Source organism: Desmodus rotundus, chromosome 10 (assembly GCF_022682495.2).
Source record: "Desmodus rotundus isolate HL8 chromosome 10, HLdesRot8A.1, whole genome shotgun sequence".
Taxonomy (NCBI): domain Eukaryota; kingdom Metazoa; phylum Chordata; class Mammalia; order Chiroptera; family Phyllostomidae; genus Desmodus; species Desmodus rotundus.
In genome coordinates, this window is record NC_071396.1 from 67,285,574 (window position 1) to 67,313,383 (window position 27,810).

Below are 27,810 nucleotides of genomic sequence, written 5' to 3' on the forward strand. Positions count from 1 at the left end.
GTTCCTTGGGCTTGCTCCTCTGAGTATGGAAACAAAGACACTGAGGCATGCATGCAATGGCCACTGAAACTGGAGTCAGCTACAGATCTATATTAAAGTAACATATTATGGATATTAATAATAGAGTTAATATCTACCAGGGTCAACACTTCAATGGTAATAACTTGTTTTACCTTCTAACACTCTTATGGGGTAAATACTATCATTATGCCCTAGTACACTTGGGGAAAATGAGGGACACAAAACTAAGTACCTTGCCCAAGGTCACACAGCTAGGAAGCCACAGAGCCAGGGTGTGCATGCCAGCATTGGTCTCTAGGCCCCCCTCTCTTACCTCCACGGTTCCCAGACTCTAGCATTTGTCTCTGAGGAGGAAGGGGAAGAGCAAAGCCTCCCTTGATTCAAAGCTCACTAGGAAATTTCACAAAGTTTTCTCATTCACTAAACCAGACAAGGATACAGTATCTTCACCACTGTAAATTATCAGAAATAAACTTACGATTCAAAGAATGCACACCATATACATATTTGAAAGGATTTTAAAAACACCTTTGTAAAGAGGGAAGTGGATAAACTTTTATTTAGCTAATTCTCCAATGAAAGCTCAAAAAGAAGACTGAAACATGCTGGCAGAGTTTCAAGTATTTGCAGACCTCCAGCAATAGTAAACTGAAACAAGCTGATGACTATATGGTGTTTCCTGCTTATGATTACAGAACATTTGAATGTTATGGAGCAACAGGCAGCTCTGGGTTTTAAGGCACAACTAGTGTAGCAAGGTGGTTAACAGTCAGACATACATGGATTTATCTTGGACTCTGCAAGTACTACCTGTGTCACCTTGAACTTCCCAACCCTCAATAATGCCCTTAAGCTATTATTTATCAAGCACCCACTATGTACATGAGTTATCTCATTTAATTTTCATGCTCGTCTCAGGAAGGACACATTATCAGAACATTTCACATTTGCAAACTGAGTTCAGAGAGGTTAAGTAGTAACTCATCTAGTGTAGAAGCTGGCGTTCTAACCTGGTTTGTAGGATTCGAAAGCCCAAGTGGCTGGCCCTTAGCATTCTCTAACATTTTTCTTCTATAAAATGAAAAAATTGGTGCCTATATGCCTTACACTCATTTTTTAAAGTAAAATCTTTCTCATAAAGAGTTTTCAAAGAACCTTTATAAAACATAAATAACCCATTAGGTTGAATCCAGAAATGGTGGCTCATGCAGGAGCTAATAGGGTAACCATAGGAAGTGAGGGGAGGCCTTAGAGGTCAGTTTGCTTCACTTACCCCCTTACAACAAGCCCGTCTTATCTCTAGAAAACTGAAAGGCATGAGCTAGTTCACAGATTAGGATGACGCATCCACACCCATTTGTGTGTGCATGTTTCCTGTCCCATTCACGGGTGCCACAGCCTGAGCTAGACTAGAAAAGTCTCAGCATCTGGCTAATGCGGATGCAGACTAAGTATACACTGTCTAAATAATAATCACAAAAAGAGTCTACTTTTCTTAATGTTGTTTCTGAAAATGTGACTTTGGAACAGGATTTTCAATACAGCTTCCAGACTTAAAAGGTTTTCCACATACACCTCGCACCGAGCTGCAGTGGAAAAGTCACTGCTGTCTCGTGGGCACACAGGTGTAACGGGGGACAACAGTGAATGTCAGCTTGCCTCCAGCCACACGCTGCGGGCATCTCTTTGAAAATAGGGATTTCATCAAATTTTCTCTTTTATCCTTTTTGTTTCATGATGTCTTCAGAAATACTTCCTGTTTTATTGAGATTTTCTTTCTTGGAGGTATTAGGATTGTTTAAATATAATTGAATATTTAATGACATGCTGCACTTGCATTTAATGACAAATGTGCATGTTAAAATGTGTTATAGAAGGGAGGTAGAGGTACAGTACTTCAGGACTGAAATAGTTGTATTTACCTACAAGTGTTCATGCAGTTGAATAGCTAACATTTGCTATTTTGATCAAGAATGCCTATCTCTTTACTTATTTCCATATAGCCACAACTTCTGTAATTCTGTTTAGCACGATGGCTGAGGCAGGAATTTTACTGTAATTAATATAAATTTTCTCAAATTTCTAAAAGATCTATAGTAATTTTAGAAACAATAGGAAATATAATTAATCAGGATAAAATTGATGGTGCTTATATGCTAAATTCTGTCAAACATGTTATTGAGATAAATTATTCCTTATGAAAAATGTTGAAAATGCAGGTATTTTAATTTAGACACTATGTTTAATATTGTATACAATATGCCATTAATTATACATGGATGAAACATGATAAATAGGTATCTCCTATTCAATTTATTTTACATTAGTTTTGAGAATATTCTGTCATGTACGGAACCTCTATTTTATAGGTGTCTCATCCCCTTTCTTAACACCTTGGCATCAAAACACTGCACCCTCAAAACTGCATTTTTTAGGAAAGAGAAAAATAATATGAAATTGCTTTAGTTAGGGAATAAAAAAGTGAATGTAAAGGTTTTTAACAGTTTTTAAGGAAAAGAAGATTTCAAATTAGCCCAGACAAGGCTCAAATGGATTAATATTCATAAATGAATAACTAGTCATTAACTTGTGAGAGGTTTATAACACATTCTAGCCAAATATAACTGACGGTCATTTCAGTTTTTAGTCATTATTGCCTAGATGTAAAAGAATTCCATGAGTTAGTATGAGTTGAATAGATTTGCCATGTTCCACTGCAGGCCTACATTCAGCAACTATTTCTCACAGAAGACAACACAATCTTAGTTAAGTAGTCATTGAAAATGCCTCTCAATAAAATTCGCTGTTCCTTTTCCCAAGGTCTGAGGCCTGCCTGGCCTGCTGAGACACACAGCCAGTAACTACTGACTATTCCTCAGCAGGGCGGACTTCCAATTGTATTTCAAGAAATATTAATGATTTGTTTCACCCACACTTTCTCTCGGGCCCAGTCTGTCTTTAAGACCAATGGCATATATTTGCATTGGCTGACTCAGTGCTCTGGGTAGAAGAAACCGGCCCTTACAGAACAGGAATTCGAAGCTGGATTAGCATTAGGTTCTAACCAGCAAAATGACTAATACTATACAGAACCCACACCTGAGGTAAGTCTTTTCCTTCCCTCTACCTTCTTCCCTTTTTTCCTTTCCCCATTGCTCCCTACTTTTAATTGAGTGCCTGCTATGTGGCAGTGGGAGACGTGGCTAAGAGATAAACCACTCATCAACTGACATTCTAGACTTGAATCGACTGAAAGAAGAGAGCCTTTGGAAGAAACACCGGGTATGTTTGCATAATGAAATACAGAAATACACTGTACTTCTAGAATAGCAAATGTATAGTGCTCTCACCATACCCTGCCACATAGTATTTTAAAGCCGGGAGGGACTTCACAGATCGTCTAGTGCAAATCTCTCAGTTTACAAATAGAGGGATTTCAGAGATCATGTAGTACAAATGTCTTGATTTACAAATAGGAACACTGAGGCCCAGAGAAATTCAGAATCACAAAGCTAGTTAAAATACAGATCTAGGAATTCCCAGGCTGAATTCAGTGTTTTCCTGGGGGTTTAGGGGGTGGCTAAAATGGGTGAGGAGGTCAAAAGGTATAATCTTCCGGCTACAAAAGAAGTCCTGGGGATGAGGTGTACAGCATGTTGACTTAGGTTAATAGTGTTGTGCTGCATATCTGAAAATTGCTGAGAGAGTAGATCTTAGAAGTCCTCATGACCAGACAAAATATTTCTGTAACTATGTAACTGGTAACAGATGTTAACTAGATAATCATTTCCCACTGTATGCTTTAGACCTGAAACTATAGAACGTTATATGTCAATTATACCTCAGTAAAAATATACTGTGTTCCTTGTAACCAAACAGCATAGCTCATTACATACCAAAACACTCCAGCAACTTATCCATGATTAATATCATGTTTTAACTATTCTGTTTAAAAATAAAACTTTAAAATATAGATTTAAATTTTGGGGAAAACCCCTGAAAATTATAAGTTTTAAGAATTTCCGTTAAATATGACAGGTATACCACGTTACTGTTCAGGTCTGAATCATAGAAGTTTTGTATTTATAGGCACAGCATATTGGCAAATTCGCCTTACAGAGAGCATATTCTATATTCTGAAAAAACTAAATACAGAAGTGGCACACGCTGTGAGATTATTATCTAGTAAATAATCATGTAAATTTTATGAGTTACTGGTATTTAGTCTAAAGTTGTATCGAGGCCATATGGTACCGTAAGCAATATCTTCAAATGCATACTTTATCACATAACCTCCGTGACTACCTGAGAGACCCAGGAAGAACAATGAATTAATCTAGCAGATTAGACCCTTGGAGGATGAGTTAATGTTTATCTAAGGTCACAGGGTAACTGCTTGCCAGATAACACAAAACTCCACATATTCCCACAACCTAAAATAAATGTCTCCAAAATGTTGTTTAGTTTTAGTATGCAGGTGTGGAAGGGTCTAATGTTGCTTAGAATTTATACAGAATTGTACTAAAACAACAACAACAGTATGGACCACTGGTACCAAAGATAAGACATCTATACCCATCAAGGTGAGCAGAGATGAAGTACATCCAGGAAAAAAATATATGAGAGGTGAGACAGAAGTAAAATAGAAAATGAAAAACAAAGATACATGGAGGAAGAAAGAAATAGAGATAAGTAGCTAAAAAAGAAGATAAAAGGGTAAAGATAAAAGATAAAGAAGATAAAAAGCAAAATGGAAAGGTACAAAATTAAAAACAAGAGCAATCAAATGGTGAGTAATAAGAGAGAGAGAGGAATAGAGGATGTACCTTTGACAAGTGGAAAGGAGCAGCTGAAATGATGGGGACCCATTAGTGATATATACAGTTGCGACAGAGCAGCAGTTTGTCCTGAGGCCTGACTACAACAATTATCAACTAAAGAAGAAAAGAATGTATATGTATGCATATTTGGGTACTAAGTTACCCCTTAAATACTGCTGTTACCCAACATTTTATCTTCATCCTTGACTTCCTTCTTCTCACTCTACACTAACTTTGACCTCATCCAACATGTGGCTTCCACTCTGGATATGTTAACGACTTTGACTACAGAAAATATTATTCCTAGTCCACACCAGCATGTCCAACTGCCTCATTGGCATCTCCACATAACTTTACAGGAATGGTGAACATAGAAAGTGCAAAGCTCAACTCTCCATTTTCAATCCCCAAATTTGTTCTACTTCCTATATTTCACATTTTGGTCAATGAGAGTATCTCCACTAAGTTGTCTAAGCCAGTGACTGATTTTTTCTATACTGTTCCATCTCCCTCAGCTTCTGCCTCCAAATGGCTGCTAAAACTTACCTCCTAATTTTTCTAAAGTTGCTCCCTCTCTTCCTTCAACTGCTGTTTATGACTCTAGTTCTTTTTCCTCCACACTGTGCTCAACCCGAACATCAGAGTGATCTTAAAGGCCACCAGCAGGGTGTAGGGCCATGTGTAGCCTCCTTAGACAACCAGACAAGGCTTTCAAGACCTCACTTTCCCAGTCTCTCCATCCTCACTCCCGATTATCCATGACTTTATTCCCACTCTACAATTGTTTTAAAACTAAAACTATAGAGAAAAGAAACATGACTTGAATATTACCAGTTTAGGAAAATGTATCCTATCATTCCATTACCATCTACATTTTTATGTTGATGACTGAACACTGCATAGTATGATTAAGCAAGTGTTTGCTTATTTTCATAACACAGAAGACACTGTATTTTTCAAGCATCAGAGGTAAGGACTGCTTATTATAATCATATCTGTTTTCCTCCTGCCCAGACCACCCCTTGGCTAGACAGGTGCAATTGTGTACCATGCAATGTGCTCTAGCTCTTGTCCTTAACCGGTCTATGCCCTGGGTTCTGTCTGGCTGTTCTTCGAAAGTCTCTTTCTCATGGGGTGTTGTGCTGATGAACCTCCTAGCACGGTGCCTGCATATACCACGGCCTCAATACTGCCATCTTCATTATCTTCATTATCACGAGAAGGCAGGCTTCCTTCTCGGATCACCAAGAACACCAAATGTGTTAGCATGTCAGTAATAAGTACTAAGAATTTCCTGGTGAATAAAATGTCTTTAAAGATTCTGCAGAGCTTTATGTACCGACTTGTGGAAAAACACACAATTTTTGTTATCTTGGATGACTTGCTCTGTATATTCATAGAAAATAAAACCATTTACTCTAAATTTGATCCCGTGACTCTGAGCGCTACATGATGAAAACATGTCGACATGTGTCTTGGTCATCAAAGCCAGTTCAATCACTGAGTATTTCACACACATGAAGCAACCTGGCAACAACAGGTAGAACCACATCTTTGTCAATAGTGAGGAGCTCACCTTTTCTTCATTACCAACACAACTCCAAGAAATATAATAACGAACAGCAGGATGCCAGCAAGGACTCCAGCAATTTTAACTGTATGGTCTGTTTGTTTCTCAGGTTCTGGGACAGGTTTTGGAGTAGCAGCTCCTAAAGATGAAAGGAAATGAAAAAGAAAATGGGTGAGTAAGAGAGAATAAAGATGTTACATTAAAATTTTTTTTTTGCTGCATGTAAGAGAGTAATGAGACTTATCAGAGCCCCCAGACAGACAAGCTTTGACTCTTTCTACAGCTCTCAGTGCACGGAAAGGAGTGTCATCGTTCACATTGTTCTTCAGTACTTTACTAAATTATAACATGAGTTGGAGAGCACACCCATAACTGACCCTTTTATAAGAGACTCTTCTCAAACACAGTTTTTTATATTTTTATTATCTCTACTGGCTCCCTGCTCTTTCTGCCATTTTAAAACTTGCTAACACAATAGCTATCCTAAGCCTTTATCCAAATTTGATTTGCTGGAACATTTTCCTCAATTATTTTTCATAAATGAAGCAGTAATTCCATAACACATTAACCCAACACCTGGAAAAGTGAGATAAGCTCATTTACCATGCATTTTACCAGCAACTGTTTTTTCACACAAAACATTTTTTCCCCCTGCCTTTGGAAATCTAAATCTAGGTCACATCTGGTAGGCAAAAGACTCCTTGTAAGCAATTTATACAAAGTAGGAAGCAGCTGATGATCACACTACTGGCACCACATTTAATATCTGTTTAAATGAGATAACCAGAGCCTGAGAGGGGTAGCTGTCTTAGCTCTCTGGCTTTCCCATTTCCAAAGCACTGTCTGTCCTGTTTACGGTGTAATGTGATGGAATGTCACATCAACGTCTGAGGAAATATCCATTTCCTCTGCTAAATGAGCTCAAGATAAAAAATACTAGGAAGGTAGTGTTCAATTCACTAAACAGAATCAATTTTTTAAAAGGGCTTCTACCTTTCTAATCAGAGTGTGATAGTGCTCAGCACCTGAGCCATCACGTCACCTGAAAGGAGGAAAACTGTACGTTTAAATTTCTCACCTTAAAATTTTCCTCTTGTTTTTTTTGGCAAAAATGTAATTAAAATTGAATGTTGGTACCACCCCTTTCTACCCTTTCATGCTTCATCTGGTTCTTGAAAAACTTCACCACCATTGTGTCTACGTGAGGTTTATTCTAAGACGAGCCATCTCAGAGAAACAGGGAGCATCAAGCTCTTAACTTTTCATCTGTTTCCATTGGGAACAAACTAACAGTGTTTCTTTCAAAAGGCATTCATACCACGACTGCAGAGGTGACTCTGCAGCCTGGACATAGCTGTGGCCATCACATGGGAGAAGGAGGTCCCACAGAGGGCCATGACTTCCTGCGTTTTTCCTCCGTGTGCACATTCCAATCAAAGTGACAATTGCAATGGAAGCGGTGACATAAAAATCACATCTTATTAATACAAACCCTTCTGGATGACCCTTCACAGGGCATTTTTATTTCTGACAACTTCAGGAGGATGTCCTATTTGGTTTCAATGAACATCCCTTACATCAATGATATTGTCCAGATAGATCTTGAAAATATTAATGTTTACTGCTTTTACTATAATTACATCTTAAGTATACTACTCCAATATGCCATTGGAACATACAACCAAGTGGTAGATTTGGAGGGCATTTTCACTTTAAATAAATTGCTAGGAAAAATTTAAAGATAATATGTGTATGTTATAAAAAATGAATGAAAATTTAAAAAAGAGCAATCCATGTAAAAATAACATATTTCAAATTTACAAAACTGAAGAAAGGTCCAATGTTTCTAATTTTGATTTTTCTATCTAATTTAAAAAAATCTTGACTTAAAAAATAAAATAAAATTGGCTCTATTTTTCTAAGTGTTGTCATATTGGGAGCAATTCCATATATTTCACTAGTTATAGGTTGTAAATTCTCCAAATAAATAAATGACACTAGTTTTTTTCATAACTAAATTATGCCAGTAAATACAATACTCGGGAAAAAACATTTTTAGAAAACCTAGTTTAGCTTAAAAACTTGAACATAAAAAAAAGAACATGGCCAAACCCACGCACTGTAAACGCCCAGTCAGAGTCCGTCCTGATCGTGGTCACGCGTTTGTTTCTGTGAGCCAGGCACCTAGGGACGCGTTCCCTCAGCCTTCCCTGCGCTGGGTGAGGGCTGGCGAATGGCTCTGCACCTCTCTGGGTTCGGAAAAGCGATCACCCCCACGGCCTTTCATTCCCCTTAGGAAGCAAGCAAGCACATTGCTATGCAGCCAATGTAACATCAGTATTATCATTCTTTAGCACTTACTTTTAACTCATTTCACATTGCAGGTCAAGAAAATGAAATGTTCTTCCTCTTCAGGACACAGTTGCAATGTAATTAGGGTAGCAGTCATACAAGATTGGGGGAGGACTCAAAAGGGCGAGAAGGGCTGCTTGGTGCTGTCTGTGAGCCACCCGCGCTTTGCCTGCAGCAGGGCGCAGCCACTAGATCACCGTGATGGGCCTGAATGAAGGGACTGATTCGATGTCTGGGTTGAGCGCTACTCTGGGGAAGCACGGACACCGCACGTGGGGGCTGAAACAAACCACGGCCCTGACAGAACCTCAGGGAGGTGTGCGTCATTGGTCCCAGGTTCACTAGATAAACATCATTTCCGTTCTCTGCCTGCTCTGCCCTCTGGCCCTTCCTGACACGGGTATCTTTACGTTCTGCTTCCACAGGATGCTCTTTTCTCCACTTTGTTTCTGTGGAAACATGTGCTTGTGAGCTGTCAGTCAGCCTCAGAGACAGGACAGTCTAGTGACAGAATATGGTTGCAAGTGATAGCTTGCCCCCCCCCCCCCAATCTCTCTAAATTTCACAGTATAATTTACAAATTGCTTGGCAAAAGAATTGTTTTCATAATATTTCCCCCTCTGTCTTGTTATTTTCTTGCCAGGTTTCTAAAGGCATGAACTTCATTCTTTAGGGGGGGAGGATTATATATTGTAGTTTTTCATGAAAAGGCATTTTTTTCCTCTTCCACTGTGTGTTCTGTTTAGAGTTTACTGCATATTTAAATCTATTTAAAGAAAATAAATTCAAATGTATACATTTAACAATAGGTTTTATCTAGGCTTAAACGTATTAAAATGATGAATAAACTAAGTATCCCCACAAGATTGAAGAAGAGATGCTGCTAAAATTACGGAACATAATCTTCACAGATACCCACTCTACTCACTCCTAGTATAGCTCTGGGGTTTTTGTTTTGTTTTGATGCTAAGAAAACAATATAAAAAAAGTGATATTCCAGTGAGCCTGAATTATTTAAGGTTCCAAAGTCTAATATGAAGAATCTTATAATGTCTAATGTGAAGAATCTCAAAAAAACCTGGTTATCCCACAAGTATTTGGTTAGTTTTTGATTTGGCAGGAAACAGTCAGTCTTGGCCCTTTGTTCGATGTTAAATTAAGTAACAGCAACATGCCAGGCTGAGAACATGAGGGACTTCGCCAGTGGCTTGAGGTTTGAGTCCAATTTTGACTACTGAACTGTCTGCACGAAATTTTCCAGAAGCTGTAAGGGTGCAAGCCCAGAAGGCCATGAAGTCATCACTGCAGCCTGGAACTAGTAACCCTCCCGCCCACAGCATTGGGACAGTATCACCTTGAGGAAACAGGAAGCCTTCCTAAAGGGAAGGGAGAGAAAGATGAAGAAGCATCAAGGAGACAGCTTGGGCGCTCAGAATCTCCGCTTAAGGCTGACTAGTGCAATGCTGTCCTTGGATATAGGGGAAAATGAACAATATTCTTCATTTATTCAACAAGTGTTTATTGAGTACCCAAGTATGTTCCGTGAACTCTTTTAGCAATATGGCAGTGAACTTATGGGTAAAACAAAAACCTCTGTCCTCACAGAAGTTATATTCTTGTGGGGAAAGACAGACTCAGATGTAAACAAATAGGCAGGATGCAAATGGGTGGTGGGTGCTACAGGGAAACAGGCGCGATGCGGTGGGGACTGTGAAGGCAGGCAGTTGCTACCATGATCTGAGATGGGGGACTACTGAGAAAATAGAGAGCAGAGACCTGACAGAGGAGTGCGAGCAAAACATACTGACATTCAGGAAGGAGCACTCTAGACAGCGGGAAGAAAAAGTCAAAGGTACAAGGTGAGACTGTGGAACTCTGAGGTGTGACTGGAGTGGAGTATGCAGGGGAAAGTGGTAGGAGAAGTGTCAGAGTGGGGGGTACTTCCAGAGATCACTAGAAAGACTTTGCTTTTTCTCTGCAGGAGATGGGAGCTATGGGAAGATTCTGAGTGGAGGAGTGTGTGATCTGGCTCATGTTTTAACAGGACCACAGTGGCAGCGGTGTTCAGAACAGACTGTGTGTGGGGGTCAATGGTAGAAACAGGAATATCAGTTGTAAGGCTACTGCAATAATCCATACAAGAGATGAAGATGCTTTGGGATAAGATGGTGGCAGCGGAGATGATAAGACACAAGATAGACTTGAGATACATTTGCCCATGAACTGGATGTAGGTATAATATCCAGGTTTCTGGAATGTATAACTAGGAAGATGGAGATGCCTTTTACTGAAATGTAGAGAACTGAGAAGTAGGTGGGGAAGTCAGGAGTTTGGTTTGAGATAAGTTACTTTTGAGATATGAGACATTCACAGGAGATAGCAAGTAGGCAGTTGGAAATAAAAGGGAGATACCAAAGTCCACAACGTATGTTTTGGGATTGTCAGCAAGAAGATGGTATTGAAAGCCATGAGACTGCATGAGGGCACTTTGGAAGTGAAGTGAGAGAGAGAGAGAGAGAGAGAGAGAGAGAGAGAGAGAGAGAGAGAGATTAGGATTGACCTTCATGAGGAGGAGCCAGTACATGAAAGGTGCTGCCAAATGAGGGAAATCAGCGAGGAGGAAGTCAATATGAATACTGACAAAGAGGGAGCATCAATATGGAGGGTCCAGAGAGGATTGTGGGGATAAAAGGAACTCCTTCCTTCCTTTCTTCTTAGAGATGGGAGAAATTAGGGCATCTTTGAATGCTATTGCTTATGATTCAATAGAGAAGGGAAAGTTGATGATGCAGGAAAGAAAGGAGATAACTACCGGAGCAATGTTCTTGAAGGGGCAGGCAGGAATGGGCCCCAGCACAAAACGATGGGGCTGGCTTCGGCCACAGGACAGATATTTTCATCCAGAGGAAAAGGAAGGACAAGCACGTGGGCACAAAGGCTTGAGAGTATATGTGGTGGTCTGGCAGAGGAACATTTGAATGACCTCTTTTGATTGCTCCATTTTCCAAGTGATAAAACAATCAAGATGATCAGGTGTGACTGTGGATGAGGGAGAAAGTGTGGGAAACTTAGAGATCCACCCACTGCCCTTGCTCCATTGTTTCTTTGTGTATTAATCACCCCCCCCATATGCCCCCAGCATGAGAGACACATTGCATGGTGCCTAGTGAGCTGTTGGTCTGCCTCTACTCAGATCTGACTTTTGCTTTTATAAAGGATCTCAGATGTTATTTACTATTCTTCAGAGTATAGCACATCCTCTGTTGGCCCATGCAAGGCCTCTCCTTTTCTTATTTCTTTTTACTTTAATTTTTTCCCCTTTGCTCTTCAATCCTGCTGCCTGCACCCTTTCCTCTCCCCAGTCCTTGTCCTGGGCCTGCACTTCATATTGGATATAGGTCCTTGAATATGTATGCATGCAGCCTTGTAAAATAAGTTTTGTATTAAATTACATAAATGACATTCTATAATTAAAAAAAGAGGAAAAGTTTTGAAATAGTTGCCTAGGACAGTTGGAAAGTGACCCAGTGAGGCTGCTGATGAATGGGATGCATAAGGCATGGCTGGTCTTGGTTGACAGCAGTCTTCAAATTAACAGCTCGTTACTGAGTACCTTTTATGCTCAGGGAGCTGTAACTAGGTTCCCCAGGAAAATTCAAGATAAGTGAGAAGACTTGACACCTCACCCTTCAGTACACAATACAAGAAGCCATGGGAAGTGCATGGAAGAGCTACAGAACCCAACTGGGGAAGAAGGGAGAGTGAGGTTAGGAAAGGCTCCTTGTCAGAGGTCACAACACGAATGCACTTGAAGGATGGCGAGGACCCTAATGGTGAAGGGTGGGAAGGACACTTCATGAGCCAAGACAGGGCGGTAGGAAGCACAAAGAGATCTTTGTGATAATGTTCTCGTTTGGCTTGGGGCAGGTGGGGAAGTAGTGGAGAGAGCTTGGGGAACTGAAGCTTTATGGGGTAATGGGCATTGCTTGCCAGCTAGAATAGCCTGTACCAGATTTAAGGAACGAGATGCCACAGAAGATAATGGAACAGTGTCTTGAGAATAAATGGGAATACAACCCAGGCTCACTGAAGAAAGGAGAGAAGGGACATCAGAGAACCATGGGATGGCTATTGCTCCTTCTAGGCCAGGAGCCTCCAATGTCTCATCTAAGGGGGTGATGGGAACTGAAAGGACAAAAAGGACTCACAGAAGGCACCCCACTGGCTGCACAAAGGTGTGCTCAGGTCTCAGTGTGAGGGGCTGGGTGGATATTGGTGCCATTTATAGAAATGCATGGCTGGCTTCCTGCCGGGGGCAACGTGTTTTGGTTCAATGCTTGAACTGAATCCAAGCAACAAAACAGTTCATATCACTGTGTGCAAAATGTTTCAGGGGCAAAACAAATACCAAAATATCACTCCTGGTACACGGAGGGAAAGAGAAAAAAGTTGGGGACAGTAACCACGGGTAATGCTGAAAAGAGAAACTGGAGGTTCAAGGAAATGAAACGAGACATGAGAGAAAAGTAGGAAATAGAGAGGAAGCTGTGGAAATGTATGAAAACATTGTTCTTTCAAGTGTGCCTCAAAGGGTCCTGCTCCCAAAGGATACTGTAAAATTTCATTTAAGGAAGCCTTAGACACAGTGTGAATCTTAATGCAGTGGTGGGTCAAGAGGTGACTCTGAGGGTGAGAAAGGGGAAGCCAGGGATGTAACAGACAGACAAAAAAAAAAAAGGAGGCTTAGATATTCTGTAATAGCATTTTTATGACTTCATAGAATAGCGAATTTATTTTCATAGGTTTTTATTTTTTACCTTTTCCAGAGGAAGATTTTTCTTTTTCTTAAGAATAGAAACACCTTGGTTTTAAAGATTACTGTGAGACAGTTCATTCACATCTTGATGCTCAGAGAATCTGAATTCTTTGCCATCTGTGCTGAGGTTTTTCACTTGGAACTTAACAATGTACATAATTGTGGAACATCTCCACAATTTTTCATTTAAATTATACATCATTGTTTTTCTTCCTGAGAATGCGAAGTCAATCACCACTGCTGGACTAATCTACATTCACAGTTTATGTATTATTTGTAACCTGATTATGCTTTTGAATTTATAACTTTTCCTTTGCCCCTAATTTCCACTGTAGGACATGCACAGCATGTATGACTTACAAGTAATAATCAGAAACTAAATTTTTCACATAAAACTGAGATACTGGATTGTTTGGTATATGCCATCTCTAAAAAATTAATCAACTTTTTAATTTTTGTTCTAATTTCATGACAGTTACTGCTCCCTTTCATTGCTGTGGCCAACACCCTGTGGGTAAAGGTGATGTGTCCAAGCCTTATCACTTACTATCTGGGCACTAAAAGTTTGAACAGAATTACTAGTGCTGTTACTATTCTGATCAAATAGCTTTATTTTTTCCATTTGCATTTTTTAAATCATGGTCAAGTAATAAAGTGAAGGAATAACTTGTCAGTAATAAGGTATCAACTGTGTTCACCTTTCATAGGAAGTGAATAATGAATAAAGGGATTGGGAGTAGATGTTTTCGAGGATGTACCAGCTAACAGGAGACATTTCTAACAGTTCATCTGAAAGTAAGTTTGAAGGCATTAAAATAAAAACTATTGCCCCTCAAATTTTCTTCCAGATTTTGTGCCTTTGGGTCATAGTCTAGCTTATGTTTAGCTCTTAAAAATCCTTCCTGTGGGAGAAAGAATCACCACAGCTTCCTGAACAAAGTAGTAGCTGTTTGCAAAAAACCCTGGTGGCTTTGTCTGCTGCCTGAAATTTGTCATTCACTATCTTACCAAAAAGTAAGTACATATACCTAATAAATTCTGTGCTTGCTAGAAGAATCAGTATTTCTGAGTTTCAACAAGAAAATGTATTGCAGTCTAGCAAAATGCATGCAGAAGTGTGACGTGTCTCCCAGGCCAATAAGCTACGTGCACAAAAGATGGCCCTTAGAAACGTATGGAGGGTTCCTGGGGTCTTAGGAGAGAGTGGGGCCATATCACCCCCAACTCTCATTTAGCAAACATACAATGTTTCTTCAATGAACTTCTTTAATAAACAAGGCTTAATCTGATTGTGACATTCTGTTCAACATATTCTAGAAGAGAGGTTCTCCAATGAAAGGACTTTAGGAATCATTTGGAGGGTTTTTGAAATAGCATATAGCTGGGTTTCTCACTGACTCCAGATCCAGGGTCTGAGGTAAGACCCAGGAATCTATGTATGACACCTTAGGTGATTCCCTACACATCGCAAAGAAAAGTCCAACTAAGAACCATTGCTCATATCAAAATTACAACTAAATTACAGAACAACCATCATTCGGAACTGCCTGAAATCGAGCTGAATGGAAGTTCTACAATTAGGAAATTAAAAAAGCAGCCACCCTGAGCCCTGGCCAAGTGGCTCAGTTGGTTGGAGTGTCACCCACATGTCAAAAAGTGGCATATTCTACATCCGGTTATAGATAACTTAGCATATACCTAGGTTATGGGTTCGATCCCCAGTTTGGGTGCATACAGTAAACACCCAATTGATGTTTTTCTCTCACATTAATGTTTCTCTCTATCTCTCTCCCTCTTTCTCTCTAAAATAAATTTCAAAAAAAATAAAAAAGAAGCCACATTGAGACTGGTAGGAGGGGTGAAGATGCTGAACGGTTTGGTCCCACATCCACATGTGGCGCATGAAGATTGGGAGGGATATCTTGGCTGCAAAGGTCACCCCTGAGGAGAGAGAGGCCCCAAACCCACACCAGGCCTCCCAACCCAGGGTTCCAGTGCCACGTAGAGAAGTCCCCATAAGTGCTGGATGTAAAAGCCAGCAGGGATTGTGGCTGGTTGAGCCCTGGGGCTGCTAGAGTCCAGGCAGTTCCTCTCATAGGGCCTGAGCACTGACTTACTCAGACTCACTCCCTCTGAGCTCTAGCACTGGGGCAGCAGTTTGAAAGGCACCTGAGACATATATGGAAGAACTGAATCATCTGGCACTAAGGTGAGAGCTTGGGGTGGGGCAGCTTTCTCCCAGACAGAAGTGCTGGCAGAGGCCATTATTTCTTTGATGAGTCCTCACCCAAAGAGCCAAAGCTGGCAGGCACCCACATCTGAGACTCCATCAACCTGGTTCATACTGTTTGCCCTGCCCTGGTGATTCCCTGAGGCTCTGCCCCACTAAACTTCTGGGCCCATCCAAGCTGTTTTCAGTGGCTTTTCCATACTAATGGCACATCTTGGATCATGCCTTAGATTTTCCTAAAATCTCTAACACAAGCAGTACCTGTATCATGCCCTGTACCTCCCACTAAGGGGCCACAGGCTAAGCACTAGCAGCAGCTGGCCTTGGTTCACAGGTTGGCCTCACCTGGGCATCTCTAAGCCCAGCACAAGTACCAGCCATCTGCAGATCACTTTGTAGCTCATGCCAGGTGGCCCTGGAAAGAGCACAGGTGGTGGCTGACTTTGGCCTGTACTTCCCAGGAGGACCCAGAGCCAGCACTGGGCATCTTCCATGTTAAAGCACCATCACCCAACCACCTCCGCAAGTGATACACTCAAGGGGCTGACTCAGCAGGCACCAGAGCCCTGTTGAAATAAATCCTGCTCTGTGGGGTAGCCCTGGCGCAGATGATCCTCCATGCTGGTTAGAGGTTGGTGGTAGCAGCCAGTTGTTGCCACTGATAGGCTTGAGGGTAAATCCCTCCAATTGATATGCCAACAGCGATCAAGGCTCAACTATAAGAGAAGGGTGTACACAGCCCACATGGGGTGGGTGCACCTCAAGTGTCCAGCTTGAGTGATAGGGGAGGATGTGCCACTGGAGGCTTTAGGACACAAACTACATTAGGCCACTCTATGAAGCCTGAGAGACATAGCAACTCTACCTAATAGAAAAAAACAAACAAACATAGAGAGGCTGCCAAAAGGTGAAAACAAAGACACATGGCCTGAATGAAAGAACAGAACAAATCCAAAATAAGAACTAAATAAAATGGAGTCAAGCAATCTACTAGATGCAGAGTTCAAAAGTCTGGTTATAAGGATCGTAAGTGAACTTAGGAAGAACTTTGACAGCATAAAAAAGGACCAGTCGGAAATGAAGGATACACTAACTGAAATAAAGAATGATTTCCATGGAATCAACAGTAGAGGAGGTGAAGCTGAGAATCAAATGAGTGATTTGGAATATAAGGAAGCAAAACCACTCAATCAAAATAGCAAGAAGAATAAAGAATCCAAAAACATGAGGGTAGTATGAGAAGCCTCTGGGACAACTTCAAGCAGCCAACATTTGCATCCTGGGGCTGCTGGAAGAAGAGAGACAGCAGGAAACTGAAAACCTATTTGAAAAATAATGACAGAAAACTTCCTTAACTTGGTGAAGAAAACAGACATACAAGTCCAGGAAGCATAGAGTCCCAACAAGATGAACCTAACAAGGCCCACACCAATACATATCATAATTAAAATGTCAAAGGTTAAAGACAAAGAGAGAACTGTAAAAGTAACAAGAGAAAAAGCAGTTACTTATCTACAAGGGAGCCAACTATCATCTGATTTCTCAATAGAAACTTTGCAGGCTAGGAGGGATTCACAAGAAATATTCAAAGTGATAAAAGCAAGGACCTAAAACCAAGATCACAGATAAAGAGATTCCCAAACAAGGAAAAGCTAAAGGAGTTGATCACCACCAAACCAATAGTATATGAAACGTTAAAGGGTCCTCTTTAAGAAGAAGAAGAAGAAAAAAGTAAAGAATATGACCAATAAAATGGTAATAAATACATATCTATCAACAATTGAACTTAAAAAACAAAATAAATGAACAAGCAGAACAGAAACAGACTCATAGACATAGAGAATGTTTTGATGGTTGCCAGATGGAAGGGGGCTTGTGAGGATGGGTGAAAAAGGGAGGGGGTTAAGAAGTACAAATTGGTTGTTATAGGACAGTCCTGGGGATGTAAATTACAGAATAGGGAATGCAGTCAACTACATTCTAATACCCATGTATGGTGTCAGATGGGTATGGGATTTACTGGGATGATCACTTAGTAAGTTATATAATATCTATAATCACAGGGGTGTACACCTGAAACTAATATAACAATGTATGCCAACTGTAACTGAACATTTAAAATGATTTACAAAAAGAACCATTGCTCCTAAAAATATGTGAGGTTTTTCTTTTCCAGACTATGGCAAATGGAGAAATAATATTTAATTGGGTTGTTGTTTTTTAAAACATGTTCCAATATATTAGTTACCCGGTTTATTTCACTGCACTATTTTAAAATATCCTTTTACACAAGTGAGAGGCAAACTGGTAGAATAAAACCCTAGTTTTATAATCACCCAGAATATGTGAAGATTGGAAGATTTATTTAATTGTAAAGGAATTTAAATCATATTGACCAATTGCCCAGATACCACTAAGTTATATAAGAACAAGGCTGATATTTTGGAAGTCCTACTTTATAAGCCAGATTTCTCATGCAACTTTTATTTAACACCATTTTACAAATGAGGAGACTGAGGCAGCAGAAGCAGTCAGGACAAGTAGGTTCCCTTCCCAGTCAGTGAGAAGGGAAGTGAGGGGCTGCACTCTGGGTCCAGCAATGGCCGTGAAGCCCGCTCTTGTATCAGTGTACCGCAACTTTCTCCGTAATTCAGTAAACTTGGGTGATTACTGTTGAGACTTTGGAAGACAAGGCTCACGTTTAAAATCATCTTGATCAGCTGTAAAGAGGAGAGCCTAACCAATCAACCGAACAGAAGTACAGAATAATGCAATAAGGAAATTAAAATCCTGAAAGAAAAATAAGGTAGACATAGGAGGACAAAGGACTTCCTGGGCCTAAGTGCAGAAAAGAAAGGCCTGGTAATACAGTCAATGTGATTCTGAAATGTACTAGAGGAGTGACATGCACGTAATAATCCTTCCAGGGTACAAAAGGCTGCTGAAAGTAGAAATGCTAAAAGGAATCAAAGAAAAGAAATACAAATGATCTACAGGGCAGGAAAAAAGAGCTATAGGGGAAAAAAAAAAGAAATTGAGGTCATTTATATATCCAAGGAAAAGGCCAGCAGGGGCCCTGATACTGTCTTCCACTGGAGCTTTTCAAGAGTCAGGACTATTTCCTGTCCACATTCGACATCCTGCAATTAACACAGTGCTTTGACATAGTGGTCACTCGGTAAATCTTTATTGAATGAATGTCTTAAGACATGTAGGAGGCATTTATAAAGAGGACAGTTATCATGAGTGATCTGTTTATGAACTTGGAATATTTTTGAACATATATACAGGGACATAAATGAACAGGAGTTCAAGTTCTTATTGAGAAAAGCTGCATCTTTTCCCTGTCTCCATAGTACTCAGAATACATGAGGTAGGCAATAAGAGCCAGAGCATGTAAATAAATTTTTCTTGTACATAAAGGACATTTTGACCCTCAGCATGTGAAAATGAAATATACTACTAAGGCGGTTTACTCATGCTATCCTTGGGGTTAGAGTAGTCACCTGACATTAGACAGATCAGTTTTCACCTCCCTGCCCAAACTCCAAAAAGTCAAAAAATGCTATTCTTTCTTCATCCCTTCTCCACTCCCACTGCCAGAGCCTATTTATTTCTCTTCAGGACGTTTGTACTTGACTCTCCAGTGGACATTACATCCAGTCTCTTTTACATACTGCAGCCCTGCTGATCTTAAAGAATAGCTCTAATCAGGTCACTCTTTCATTTAAAACAAACAAACAATAGTTTTCTAATGGTTATTTCAAAAGGCAATCAAGGTCTTCCATGAGCTGGTTCCACGCCCTTTCCTAACTTTATGCTTGTCCTCTTTCTACTTTCCTTCATCTACCTACGTTTCATCCCAATGGAAATGGTCAGTTTTCCTCATACATTCAACATTTCCCCCTCTCAGTGGGAGCAAATTGCCCTGGCCTTTGCTCCCACTGCTCCTTCTGCATGGAAGCATTCCTCTACTCACTTTTTTGTAGATTTAAGTACCACCCACCCTTCAAAGTGCACCTAGCTCAAGCACTGTTCCTGATTGTTTCTTAGAAGTATTCTCTTTCCTGCGGGAGTGCTACAGCACCCTGTTTCACCCCTCTTGCATAGAACTTACTATTTTCAGTCTTGAGTTCAGTTATTTTGGCGAACTCCTGATATCATATACTAACATAAGTCCCTCGGGAAAAAGCTGGCTTTACTTTTTGGCCCTCACACGACCAGGCTTAGTATCTGATAATGTGTCTACAGTACATGCAGAAACATGTTTGCTGAATCAAAGATTTCTCACAATAAATCTCATTTAAGTTTTTCTGTCTTTCTCACTTGCACGCTTTACAGAGCCTAACTATTCATTTTCCACTTATGTTAAGGATCTCAGACAGGGAAATGGGTATAAAAGGAAAGAAAAAGGAGAAGTGCAAAGACAACAGGTTCTATTTTGTGGTCTTTCCTCCAATGACCCCCAGTATTTAGCAAGGGGGTTATGAAGAAGAGAGGCCCCTGCAGCTGTTTTTGAGGGACCTCACGCGCATCAAGACAACACGCTGAGGAAGGAGGACAATGTCTGAGCGCTGGCCGCACTGAACACGCCAGAGACAGTGCACACAGGAGGGTTTCCTCCCTACGCTGAGGACACGTAAAAGTCTTCCCCAGTAAATGTACTGAGCAAGCTTTCACCAATGATAAAATGAGATTAATAGAAAGCAGGAACATGGAAATAAATACTAGTGGTGAATATTTTCGGCACCAAGTCAGTGTAATATCCATCTATCAATGACGAGAAAGTTAACTGGGCACCTATCAGAGAGACAGGAAATGAGCACCCGGCAAGAATAAAGTGTTATGAACTCAATGCCTGTAACGATCACGTGGCTAGAGACCAGCTTTCAGGACCACATGTGGAATCTGTCTTAGAAGTCTCTAAACCAGCCAGAGTTTTTGCTGCAGAGTAATGACAGTGATCTGGGGCTTTTGAGAAAGCAAAAAGGAGAAACTTCTAAGATAGTGCTAATAGGATTCAAATTATTTAGAATGATTTCATTTAATCAAATAATTACATCATTTCCAGGACCCTGCTTTGAAATCATTTTCTAACTTCCTTGTTACTCACAGAAGAAATAAGGTAGAAATCTGAAAAAGGCCTTTATTAACCTCTAAAGTAGCTAAAAGAGACATGTAACTCACTGTGACGTGATCTTTACCCATGTGCATGCACATTTATACATAAATATACACCATCAGGTAAAGAAATTTTTAAAAAACATAGAAGAACCCACCACACTGGTTAATAATCTTGAGTAAATATGACAGCAGATTCTCAGGCAAAAACTGGTCTGCTGAAATGTGTTTTTACTAGAGCTCCAACATGAAGAATACATTGTTATAATCAATAATAAACCACAATTAATAGTTGCATCATTAGCAATACCAATAAGTAAATTATACATATTAAACTGAACATCAATTATATGGCTGAAGTGATGGATTGCTTGGATCTTTACTAGAGTAGATGGGAAAGCTCATCAGAGATACTGATAGATGGACTGAGCAGATGCCATTTATTTGGCCTGGCAGGTGCCAGGCTCATTTTCAAAGATTGTTCTCAGAGATAGTTTTTACTCTTCCAAATGAAAACAGCATGTTGAAGAAAACATGTGATGCTTCTCATTCCCTCACAAACCACTCTGTATTTTCCAACTACATAACCAGTGTCTGAAAAAGTTAGTTAATGAGATAATGTATAATCTTTCTTAACAGAGTTCTATTAAGGTGCATCCTTTTCAGTTCCCTTGAGAAGTGATGTTACTGAAGGACCAACACAAAGATTGGTGTCCATGTGTAAGCCAAGGACAGTGAGAAACAAAGGAACCCCAAAGAGCCAGGACAACAAAGGGAGCCAGGCCTTTTATTCCGTGTCCTAGGCTACAGGAAGTATAGAATAGGTTATACACTGCTTCGAATAAAGTAGTTGTCTTTGAAAATACAGTAACTTTTTTCTTCATTATCATGACCATCACTGCCAGTAGCAAGATAACAGCCTGGGTCTTGCTGCTGCTGTTTATGTCCCAAAGACTGGCAAAGGGAAGATATCATCCGTGGGGGACTCATTACAGGCTCTGACATGAGACAGAATAATAATATTCCTCCCATGCTCCTGTGCTCCTGGAGACCATGCCATCCACGTTGTGTTCATGTAAATAACACCCTCCATAGTATCCAGAAATCTATTCATTTTCCCAGAAGTTCAACACTGCACCTCTCTGGAGGTCAGTGGCATTCAAACTTTGGACTGGCAGTGGCCCAGTACAAAACAATCCTCCATTAGAATAATAACAACAAAACCACAAAAAAGTTACCAGCAACTGCCATTTCCAATTTCTGCCTTTACCCTGGGCTAGCTTTGTGTGAGTTCGTTCATTTTGCCACTGTATTCATTCTCCCATTGCCCACTATGAAGTTAATAAATAGTATTTTCCCTATTGTACAGATCTGGGAGCTGAACTTGAGAGTTTAAGATATTTCCCCAAGAGCCTGGACTTGAACTCATTACCTTCTATCTAAAGTAAATGCTTTCTAAATTATGTGCACTGGGATCCAGCATCCATGTAAACCACCCTATTAAAATTTGGTGCAGAGAATCCTTAGGCCCAGATTCCTGTCTGACATTTGAAAACTACCCCAGGAAGTGTGCCATGTGGTTCCGGAAGTGATCTGGAACATGAACTTCACTTCCCCTAAGAGCTGGTCATTCGTCCCTCTAGGGCCAAAGAGAGGCCACATCAATCTAAGGCTTATCCCAAGTGGCCTACCTCTAGGTTGAAACTTAACTTTTAAGTCTTTTGTTTGAGCTTTTTAAATAAAGCAGGCAAATGCTGCAATTTATTCCACATTGATTTTTAATAAAAATAGTGTTTTAAATGATTTTCATCAAGGAAAGTGATACTCCCTTCTTGAAGGCCTGGATTCCAGTCTGACAAGCATAGGAATGGGGAAGCAGGTAGGTAGGAGCTACAGTTTGACAATGAAGAGCTACCTCTCTCGTCCCCTTGCCCATAGGACAGCCCTCCCAGGGATACAAAGGTCATTTGATGGAGAATACATGGTAGCTAAGCTACAAGCGCCATGGCTTGTGAACAAAGCAGACATCAAAAGCCAAATCCCAGATCCTCTCACGTTAAAAACAGTGATAATTATAAAAGTAGTATGCCTGTGAAGAATGTGGGTGGCAAGGAGAGAGAATGTGTAATTTGAATAGGCTAGAATTTTAGAAGTCAGTCTTTTAAAAATCTTTGGGCCCTCCTCTCGGCACACTGGAGACACTGATGAAAAAGTCTGGACTCTGATACTGTCAGAAGGGCAAACGAAATGAGGTATTTTCATCAAAATGACTGTTTTTTTCTCTTTTCACTCACTGGTCCTGACTTCTCCTTGATTCATTTATAAGTTTAATAATGTATTTGAGATAAGAATTCTTTTTTTTCAAAAGGGAATTTCATTTACTCTAGATCTATCCTTGATATTTTCTTGATCTCCTCCTTTTCGACATCCGGCTGAGTTAAGATAATGAGGAAAATTCTGACTTCCTTTCCATTTTGATTAAATGTACTAGATCCTACACATAAATACTTAAAAATAATTCTCACTAATATTAAGTATTTTATAGTATTTTAAAAATACTTATTTACAAGAGAGACTAGTTCAAATTCAACCAAATATCACAAAGTACAACATGGCCCTTTGCTTGCAAATTCACCTTATATACTAAATTGTAGTAACAGTTTTTTAAAGCAAGTAAAGGGATAAAAACCAAAATGTCATAATTGGTTATCTATCAACAGTTAGTTTGGAGTTTCAAACTAACCATTGGGGTAAAGAGAAAGACCTAGTGAAATGATATTGTCACTCAGTTTTAATAAATATTTAAAAAATATCCATGTCTTTTCCATGCTTACTAATATTGAAAATGCAAAAATTTAACTTCATTATAATATTGAAATAATGTACTGCCTTACAGAAAAGTCAAAATGATTAAACTCATTAACATAAATTCTTTCATACAAAAATCTTAAGCTATTTTTTAGATTATAGTCAGTTTCTTTTCCCAGTATTTTTCATCTTTTACTGAAATCTTGGTCTATTTTGAGGTCAGAACTTTATTTTGAGCATTATTTTTAGATATGCACCAGATTATTAACAAAAAAGGTGGATTTCCTACAATACAAAATTTCAATTTATGCTTTGCAAGCCACAAAGCTCTATGCTTAAATACCTCTTTCATTTTCCTTTACCACACTGCTGACAGAAAGGGAAAACACAAAAGAATATCGAACAATTACATTGTTGTCTTATATTGAAAAGTTTTACACAGAAATCCTGAAGTTTATGTATTAAAAATGGAAAACAATACTTGTTTGGTGGAGCACACATCTTTTAAGATACATTATTCCTGAAACCCAATGCTTGACACTTGACTCAGTATTTCTCCCCAAAAAGTGACAACAAGAGAGGGACAGAATCTCCTGTGGCATTCCTGTATCCTCTCACTGTTTTCTTGTACCTGTGCTGTTTTATGGACGACGCTGCCAGAGCAAAATGACAAATATAACACATAAAAGAACAAAAAAGGGCAATAAATCACCAGTGACACCACAGCCCATTAAAATGCACTCAGCTGGTGTTGCAGGAAGAATAAAAATTTCCCTTCACTTTACATTCTTTCTAGCTGAGAAGGAAATGTTAGAATCCTCAAGCAACCTTTCTAAGAAATTAAACCAAATTCTCCTCATACTAACTTTCTACACGGGCCTACATGACCAACATACACAGCACTGATACCTTCCTGTTCACGGCTTAATAAGAAATGCCCACGTCGGGGCACAGGAATCGTTAATTCTGGCTGTATATAATACTGCATTTGAAAAAACCAGGATACTTAGTTGGAAAATGGTAGTTCCAATTCAGCCACTATTTCCAGTAAACTGATTATCAGCTTAAATGAAGAGTTGGCCATTAGTACTTATAAGGAAGACTAAAGGAGGGATTTTCTTCCCTTATTTTTTTATATAAAATTCTCTCAAAAAGTCAAATCAAAGCTCCTGACACTGAAAATGAGTCTGGTGCCCTACGGACACGATATTTTAGAGCACAACTACATTCCTGCTACCTTCATTATGCACTTCTCACAAACAGTTTAAGACTCCAGCGCATTTGAGAAGTGAAATATTTATTGAACTCTTTGTGTTGGTCTTAACAAAGATGACAGATGTGAGTTCCTTGAGAGCTAAGAGCACAAGTTATACTTCTTTGGATTTTCATTTCTTAACACAGCTGATTATTATAATCAGAGGTCTTCAAGGACACGAGCAGCTCTTCAAACACAGGATGGCCGAGTGAACCCCGAACCCTCCCCACCTAGAGCAGGGACAATGGATCCTCCTGGAGCACTGCGGAGCATAGCTCCCTACAGCTAAATATTTGAAAGATTGTAACTGGCATTTCTATCAGAACTTGTCTTTCTACTTCCCAACACAGGACCTCTGCGCTTCCTAATGGTGTCCGATGGGCGGAGGACATCAGAGGTTGTGACACTGGGTCCTGCAGTCCCACTCTTCCTGAAGGCTGTCACACTTGCGAGCTCCTGTGTATTATTATTTTTTTTAAAAAAAGTGGTGTGGAAATTAGTCCATACCCTTAAGGCAATTTTAACTTTTTACAAATGAATTCATCCTATTGGAAAATTATAGCTGGCCTCTGAGTACCTTTCAAGTGCTAAGGGCTGAATGGCAGGTTGTGAAAAGTATAAAGACATGGAAAATATGATCCCTGTAGTAGTAGATAAAATATTTCCACGTATTTCATAGTAGACACAATTAACGACTTCTAATGCAAAACCTATGGGTCTAGTCACTGAACTACTGAAAGGGCGAAATAGAACTGCAGCTAAAGTGGTGAAACTTTACCTCAGTGCCCATATATTCAAGCAATATGGCTGAGTTTTACCACTTATGTTCTTTGTCATTTTTGATTCATATGTCTACTCCAGTAAGTAGCTCTCAAAATAAATGAAGTAGATATCTTAGGCAAGAGGTCGAATGAAGTCATTCCATCTCTAAGGTACTCAAAGTGGCCTTTGATATGTTGAACCTGTACCTTAAATTCCTTGTCATGTGCTCTTCCATGCTGATTGTACATTATTGATAACCCAGTGCCAGTACTTCAACTGTATTAGTTTCTTAGCATTCAGCTCTTCTCTTCTTATCCACTCACTCTGGGGGACCATCCTCTGTTTCTTAGTTTTACTTCTGTCTTTTGGCCTCTTTCACCTCCCCTCCAATGCTTCTGGCACGTCTGGAGTACATAGTGCATACTTGAACCTGTCTGCCGCTCTGGAAAACCCCTCAACTGCTACCTGCTGCTCTTGGGATCAAGATGATGTCCTTAGTGCCGGACTGTTTCTGCTTGCACACCCCGACCGCTCCCCATACATCCTTCTCGCCATGATGGCCTTTGTGTGGTTCTTTATTCTGCGGCATGCTACTTCCCACCGCAGGACCTCTGCATTTGCTGTTCCCGCCACCAACTGAGCTAAAGTCCAGTGAACAATCCTACCATCTTCAAACTATATCCAGTTGTCTGAGCTACTCATTGTCGCTAAGACCTCATTTAAGTTACGTGTTCATCTTACAAAGAGAGAGCCCGAGGCCCACAGAAGGACAAATATCACCTATCTGCTTTTAGCCCTGTCACAGCTTATGGCTCACAGGGAGTCCCAAAGGTCCCCTGCTGACTGGGTTTGACAGGTGTAGGATGAGGGGTGGGCAGACGCACTCTGGGAGTGGGGGCAGAACACAGATAAAGTTGGTGTAAGTGGGTGGGCCACTGTCTGGAACAATTAAATTAAAATTAATCTCCTCATAGTAATAAAAGCTATAAAATGTCTAAGAATAAATTTAGCAAGAAAGATAATCAAATATTCATTATTCAGTAAATAATGCTCCCTACCTGCTGGGTACCTAAGGGGCTACATTGGGAACAAGACAGACAAAGCCTCGTTCCAACCACATTCTGGGAGGGAAACATACAGTCATCGGGGAACTTCAAAAAGCAGCAGAGGGGTGGGCTGGACAGTGGCTGGGGAACTGACCAGGCCACCGCACTGCAAGCATTGTGGTCTAGGTAGTCCTCTCCGAGAATATGACCTCTGCGGGAAATCCTGACTGTTGGGAAGGAGCCGGTCGTGTGGAGTGCGGGGGCAGGAGGTTTTGGTCAGAGGGAACAGCAAAGGCAAGCATCTGGCGTATGAGCTGGTGTGGTGATTTGGAGACACGGCAAGAAGATCAGCACTGAGAGTGAGAGAGTGATTTGAGCTGAGGACCGAGTGCGAGAACAGGGATGGTACAGGCTCTTTCTGCTGTGATTGGAAGTTTGGGTTTATTCTAAGTGCAGTAGGAAGCTATGTGGGGGCTTTAAGAAGAGGAGTGAGGGGACCAGACCTCAGTTTCAGAAAGCTCAATCCAGCTGCTCTTTGGCAAATGAATTAATAGGGAGCCGTAAAAGTAAATCCGAAACCAGTTAAAATGTTTCTGCAGGGGTCTAGGCTGGGGTGGTGGCTGTGAGAGAGCGAGACGTCATTGAACCTGGAATATGTTTTGAAGGGAGACCTGACAAGACAGGCTTATATAAAAACTCTAACCTTGTATTAGAAGTCTTATGACAGAATAGGAATAAATGGAGAAATTTATCACGTTTTCCACGGTTATGATAGTGTATAAATTTTATTATCTCAGGGGCATTTTGGGGACTGGGCTGCCTAGTGTGCACTGACGGGGCTACCTTCCTGATGCCTGGATACATCAGAACACAGCAGATGAAGACTCCTGCCCTCGGGAGGCGTCTATTCTAGGAGGGGGAGAACGACAGTAGCATAAGTAACAAGCAAGCACAGAGGGTAAAAGTGCTATCAAAAAGGAGAAAGCGGCAGCAGAAGGGGACAGGCTGT

At 40.3% G+C, this 27,810-nt stretch overlaps 1 protein-coding gene across 2 annotated transcripts in view; it reads right to left on the minus strand.

Annotated features, from left to right (window-relative positions):
• The window catches only part of PTPRM (protein tyrosine phosphatase receptor type M), a 788,021-nt gene that overhangs the window by 236,664 nt on the left and 523,547 nt on the right, over positions 1–27,810 (minus strand). For both annotated transcript variants that reach the window (XM_045187759.2, XM_024580360.4), the window contains one exon: positions 6,418–6,550. In XM_045187759.2, the coding sequence (XP_045043694.1) occupies positions 6,418–6,550 (133 nt within the window). The remainder of the gene's footprint in view (positions 1–6,417; positions 6,551–27,810) is intronic.